The 6,733-nt window shown below is 42.5% G+C and overlaps 1 protein-coding gene across 1 annotated transcript; it reads left to right on the top strand.

Moving 5' to 3' along the window:
- The first annotated feature begins 1,768 nt into the window (after positions 1-1,768).
- LOC115661713 (serine hydroxymethyltransferase 4-like) lies at positions 1,769-3,517 on the top strand. Its single transcript, XM_030583924.2, has 4 exons — positions 1,769-2,437; positions 2,595-2,958; positions 3,050-3,151; positions 3,315-3,517. The coding sequence occupies exons 1-4, from the start codon at positions 1,775-1,777 to the stop codon at positions 3,515-3,517; spliced, it is 1,332 nt and encodes a 443-aa protein (XP_030439784.1). The 5' UTR covers positions 1,769-1,774.
- Positions 3,518-6,733: the final 3,216 nt, after the last annotated feature.

Below are 6,733 nucleotides of genomic sequence, written 5' to 3'. Positions count from 1 at the left end.
CATCATCGAAATTCGTCTCCTTCTTACTTGGAATTATGACCAATTAAATTTCACGGGTAAAATCATTAGGACAAGTTGCAATCAGTATCCCATCTTCAATACCCATTTGATGTTTTTACTTGGGCGTGTATGAAAATCTTATAAGATCCTTTTGTTTCATGAAAGATGAATGACTTGAAAAATATTTTTCTAAAAGTAATAATTTATATTGCTTAAAATAATCATTTTATGAAATATTTTAATTATAATAAATTATGTCCAAATATTTTCGTGAACGGCGAAAATTTTTTATGTTCATTCAGTCTATAAGCGATACAAATGATCATTTTTCAAAAAATATATTTCAAGTCATTCATTTTTCACTAATGACTATTGATTGTTCGGGATCGTTTAATGCACAAACTGACATCTTATGCTCCTTGAACATAACGCATCATGGGCAGGTTAAGAGGTTCAATTCGGTCTTGCTAAAGTCCATAAAAAGTTCGGGACGTCCCTTTTACATGTTTGCATCATCTCTATGTCGTACCGCATGTTTGCATTGCATTTGGGTTAATTCCAGGCACCATTGTATCTAGACCACAAAGGACATTTGGTCGATTAATATGGATTATTGGAAAAAGTACAAAAAAATTCATGAATTTATTATATTGATGCTAATTCAATATTAAACATTTTAATTAAGTCAATTTAGTCTTAAATTATTTCACATTTTGTCAATTGAGTCTCTTTGACTAAAGCGTCGTAATTCCAAAGTAATAATAATAATAGCATGCCTAATCCCCAAGCTCAGCTTATGTAGCTGTCTTTACATATGTTGAGCCAGTGCTCGACGCACGTTTTTTTTATGGTCAAATTGTGTTTCACGTATGTTCAGCCGGTGCTCGTGAGATATCTGTATATATCGAACTGCAAGCCTTTCTTGAAAAAGAAACATCGACCTTCTTGAAAAAGCAACATCGAATCCAGAGGCACCACGTGGAAGTTAAACTTCCATTTGGCCCCTCCCAATTACTGCGTTTCGTCAAATCCTCCGGATTCAAGTGTGAACATATCGCGAACGAAACCGCCATGGTCGCTTGACCACGAGCTCGCGACCATGGTTACTAGAGGTTGAGCTCCGTGGCCATGGCGGCCGCGAGCCTCGGGCTCGCGCTCCGGTGCCGGGATGGAGAAGACGTCGGTGACGCCGATTTGGACGAGCTGTTGGGAGGCACACCGTTGTCGTCCGCTTTTGGTTTCCATGGAGAAGATAAGGAGATGCAGAGGAAGCGGCAGAGAGAAGTGAAGAGGGAGTCTCGTGAGGGACAGGAGGGGAGAGAGAAAGTGGGCCCCACACAGAAGAAAATATCCCTGACAGTGAGCTCGGAAGACACGTGCTCATCACTGAATGGACTATGATTTTTCTGACATGGCAACACTTGGAGTACCCAATATTTTCTCGGGTTTTGGGAGGCTTAAAAAGAGAGAGACATTAAAATAACATTTAACTATTTAGGGCGATGGAGGTGATGTCATGTTGTCATTGGTGTTGTAGCTCGTCGGGGGTACACAATTTTTTCTTATTTGAATTCAGTGTGAAAGGAGTTTTCCAAAGAGACCTTTCAAACCTGTTTTAAACCCACTTGATTTGACCAACCACTTGAAAACCCCCCAATTCTCCAGTAAAACCATCCATCCATCTCTCTCTCACTCTCTGATTTCTTTCTGCATGTCCTCCTCCTCCTCCACCACCTTGAACAACCACTTCTCTCTCTCTCTTTTCCAAGTTCCCATGGATCCCGTCACCGTGTCGGGCACCTCGCCGCTGCAGGCGGTGGATCCGGAGATCCACGACCTGATCGAGAAGAAGAAGCGTCAGCAGTTTTGCAGGATTGAGCTGAGCCCCTGCGAGATCTTCACCTCCTCCGCCGTCGACGTGGCCCTCGGCTACGCCCTCACCAACAATAACTCCAATGTCATGCCCGGCAACCCACACGACGGTGACGACCAGTTCATTGACGCGCTCAAGAACCTCTGCCGCAACCGCGCCCTCCAGGCCTTCTGCCTCGACCCCACCTGCTGGGGCGTCGACGTCCAGTCCTACTCCGGCTACACTGCCAAGGTCGCCGCCTACACTGCCGTCCTCCAGCCCCATAGCCGCATCATGGGTCTCAATCTCCCCTCCGGCGCCCACCTCACCCATGGCTACAACACCTCCGGCAGCAAGAAGATCTACTTCGAGAGCATCCCCTTCGACATCGACCCCTCCACCGGTTATATCAACTACGACAAGCTCGAGGAGAAGGCCCTCGACTTCTGCCCCCACCTCATCATCTGCGGCAGCAGCGCCTACCCCCGCGACTGGGACTACGCCCGCTTCCGCTCCATTGCCAACGGGTGTGGGGCCCTCCTGCTCTGCGACATGTCTGGAATTAGCGGGCTCGTCGCCGCTCAGGTATATGCACTCTTTTATTGGTTTTGGAAATGGATCTTCTCGAATTTAATGAGTTGATCATTCTGCTTCGTATCTGCTGTACATGTGCTTTGATGATGTGCATGTGGTGAGGTTCTCAATGTTCTTACCGTCCGTGCAATTTCGTTTCTGGCTACAGGAAGCTGCGAACCCATTTGAGTACTGCGAGATTGTCACGACCACAACACACAAGAGCTCGAGGGGTCCGACAGCCGGGATGATCCTCTACAGGAAGGGCCAGCCCGAGGATGCCCTTTACAGCTCTGAGGGCATGACCCCAGTTTTCCACTCTCTTCAGGGTGGCCCACACAACCACCAAATCAGCTTTCTGGCCGTTTCCCTGAAGCAGGCCATGTCTCCTGAGTTCAAGGCCTATGCTAAGCAAGTCAAGGCGAATGCTGTTGCTGTTGGGAACTACCTCTTGAGCAAGGGTTACAAGCTTGTGACTGGTGGAACTGATAACCATCTTGTCCTTTGCGATCTTCGTCCTCTTGGATTGACCGGTAAAGATTGCATCAGTTCTGTTGAGTGAGTTGATGATGTTGACAACAACGCATATGTAGATTCTAATCACTTGAAATAACACTCTCGCAGGCAATAAGGTCGAGAAACTTTGCAATCTCTGCGGGATTACCGTAAACAAGAATGCTATATTTGGTGACAGCAGTGCCAAGGCACATAGAGGAGTACTCATTGGTAATGAAAACCTATGCACTGCTTCATTCTTTTGCCCCTTATTGTTCTATGCTCATATTCGGGCAATATCTGTTAAGCCTAAGCTGTACCAAACACGTTCAGGCCAACCAGCGGCTGAATTATCATTGCAATGTCTGATTCAAGAGGCTTGTCTTGTTTGCAGGAACTCATGCCATGACTTCAAGGGGCTTGATGCAGAAGGACTTCGAGCAAATCAGGGAGTTCCTCCACCGGGCCGTGACCATCACCTCGACCATCCAAAAGCAGCATGGGAAACTAATGAAGGACTTCAACAAGGGTCTAGACAACAACGAGGACATTGAGGCCCTCAAGGTCGATGTTGAGAAGTTTAGCTGGCTCCATTGACGATGAAGTACAAGGATTAGATCCCAAGAGAATCATCCATCATCCTTAGTGTTACTAATATCTTCGTCTTTCTTTCTGGATTGTTGGTTTCTTTGAATAAAGCCCCCCTCCCAACGTGTCCCTCAGTGGAAAACGAGGGATGTGATGTCTGGGCTTCTTTCTGACCGTGGTCTGGTAATTTTTCTGTTTAATCCAAATGGTCCTGTTGATTTTTCTTTTTTTATCACGAATTTTCTAATTTGATTTTCGCGAGTTTAGTTGGTCTTAGTATTTTTACTTCTTGCTAATCGATGCCATAGAACGTCAAGGGCACTTCTTAAATCGAGCATTTGGCATGTGATGGTCCAAGGTAAAAGAAAAGGAAAAAGTGGAAAATTGGCAGTCTTGCCCATATTGCATGCTTCGCATTCAGTTACTACGAATCAGCCCTTACCCTTAGGGAAAATTTCACAAATACGAGGAAATTCTAAATCCTATGGCCATCCCTAAATCGCTATTTTATGAAAATAATGACATGCCATGTGTGGCGCTTGTGATGTTATGATCGGCATCGTCCCTTCATGTCTATAGTTTGATCGGTGACCCTCACAAACATAAGCTACTCATTAGACTGAAATTTCATAAATACACGCATCCCCTTGTACTCGTGGGAAAAAAAACAAAAATCTGACCTTCACTATTCTTTCGAATGTAATATATATGTGAAAGCTTACGTCATATATCAAGCAATTTAGAGATAAAAATATAGTTGGTCTAGTTTTAAAGGGGTTAATTTTCTTCCATGAGGTTAACAATTAGGAAATGGGCAATGCTTCCTAGTGTTATCGTAGTAATTATACAGATTATTTAACTCGTTTTTTCGTGAAAATTTGATCCAACCAAACTAGTAACTTTGTCTATGGTGATGATGACTTTAGCTTTGCTCGAAAGGGCCAAGTATATGCATCATTTATCACGCCTGAACTCTGTGTATTGTTCTTCGGGGCAAGGGATAACAAAATAAACTATGAGTATTTTGCAACCCTAATATGGTATGATCATGCATTGTCATTTCCCCAAGTGTCTACGTGCAAAAAAGCTTCTACCGTGCAATGAAGTCGTTAGGGACAAAGTCGTAAATTCCATTGAGGGTTTGTCAACTTGCATGGAATTCTCCAATCACGTTCCACTTTTAAAGCCGCACGCACTAGATTTTTCTTCCCCGTACAAAGTGATTAAATCATTATTTCTTTCCACACATTCCAAGAATAAACCGCCGCCGCCATTTTCCAGCCGAGCCAGCGGCCCCCACGCGCCTCCATGCTCGTCGACTCGCTCTTCAACAGCACTGGCTGCGGCGGCGGGCCAAGCGAGATGGGCTTGGGCCTGACGACCCCGGTCTTCCGCTTCTTGGAATTCAGGCAGGTCGCATTTCTGCTGACTTGGATATTCCACGACATGAGCTTTAGGCGACCAGAGGATCCAGAATCATCAAACATCGCCATACTAGTCAGCTTCGTTATCCACGAGTTGCCCTTAAAGCCATTTTCATAAAATTTGTTTCACGATGACAAAAAAATTAATTTTTAGGGGGAGGGGATGAAACTAGTATATTACTTTAGTTACTTGCAGTAATTTTCCTTAAAAGTGACAAACTATGATTATATATTTGTCAAATGAAAAATTATGATTAGGTATTTAAATAAGCGGGTCATACTTAAGTATCCAACAAAAAATTGTCGCATTATTATACAATCTATTTGATGCCGAAACGCGATAGAAAATTTGACTGAACAAGAAAATTCGACAGAAGAACAATTCGTCCTCCAAATATGATTATCAAATCAAAAATATCCAAGTCTGCTAAAAAGAAACCCTAAAACAAGTTTATTTAACCCCAAACCTAACCCTACTAGGATTAGTAAACATCAAAACGCAAAATTACGAAACTGCCCTTTACTAAATTAACCCATAAAAAAAATACTAAAAAAATAGAAAAATCCATCTAAACAATCTCGAATCGCGAAAATCCATCGTTAGTCACGGCCAAAGGCGGTGAGTATTGATCAGCACGCCGTTTCGCTTCAGCCGACCAAATTTGAGTTCAATCCGATATCGTTAACTTCAAACCCGCCGATTCGTCCAATCGCATAACGGGTCCCCCCTAGGTGCATCACTATTAGTTTTAGGGATTTGGAATCGATTAGTCTAACTTACATATTGTATGCATCTAGATCGTTTGACATTTCATATGTGCAATTCATTTATTGTAAATATAAGTTTTATGTCATCCTTCCTTAGCGGATGATCGCCAATTCTCATAAAAGTAATGTTGCGGACTCATTTTGTTAGAAAAATTAAGGGATAATGAGGTCGCAATCACTCGAATGATTACCCATTTTACAATTGAGTATTTCAAATCTTTTATTTTGGGCAATCAAGCATATCAACTTTTCAAACGTGGATCATTAGAGATGTCTCTTTAAATCAAGGACGGAAAATGTCAATGCGGAAACTAATGCCGTTAAAAAACCATTAATCATCAATATTGGCGTTCAATGTAGCCTATAGAGAAGATTCCACATCAATAGACACATATTTGGACGAGCTAAAATTGTCCAAGCCAACACTCCCTCTCTCTCTCTGGATTGCTAAAAGGAGATACCATATTTTTTGCCAAATAAGCAAGCCACGTCACCAATTTTGCTTAACATTTGCCGAGTAAATGAGTCACGCCAACAAAATCACATTATATGTGAATTCATTTAACAAAAGCCTCACATTGAGCCAAATTTAAAAAGTTGAGGTGCTTGATTGAACAAAAAATAATAGGTAGACAATCGACTTTAGAATGGGGAAAAAATTATTCCCCGGCATTGGGATTAGTTTTGACCTTTGCAAGATTCCCATGCAGTAGCTCATTTTGGTAATTACTTACTTTGCTAACGTGCTTCGTGCTTCGTTTCACTCCTAAGAGTAAAATTCCGATTGCAACTTGAAATTCCTCTTGAAATTTGACATGATCAAATTTAAATAAATATTTGAAGTGCCATACAACATTACCACCCGTAATGCACGAGAAAGGCGAGAGTACAACAGCTTTTCGAGGATTACCTTTATTTCGGTGATTTTCACATGTATCACACTTCAAAAGACATCATTTTCGAACAAAATAAAAATAGACATCGCATTGAGGCATTCGCTTAAAGCCAAACGCATCCAGACGAGACCTTCCGC

This window comes from Syzygium oleosum, unplaced genomic scaffold (assembly GCF_021117445.2).
Source record: "Syzygium oleosum isolate NSW1041296 unplaced genomic scaffold, Sole_v2.1 Sole_v2.14, whole genome shotgun sequence".
Lineage (NCBI taxonomy): Eukaryota > Viridiplantae > Streptophyta > Magnoliopsida > Myrtales > Myrtaceae > Syzygium > Syzygium oleosum.
The sequence above is the reverse complement of the archived record's forward strand: the minus strand, read 5'-3'. Positions and strand labels throughout refer to the sequence as shown.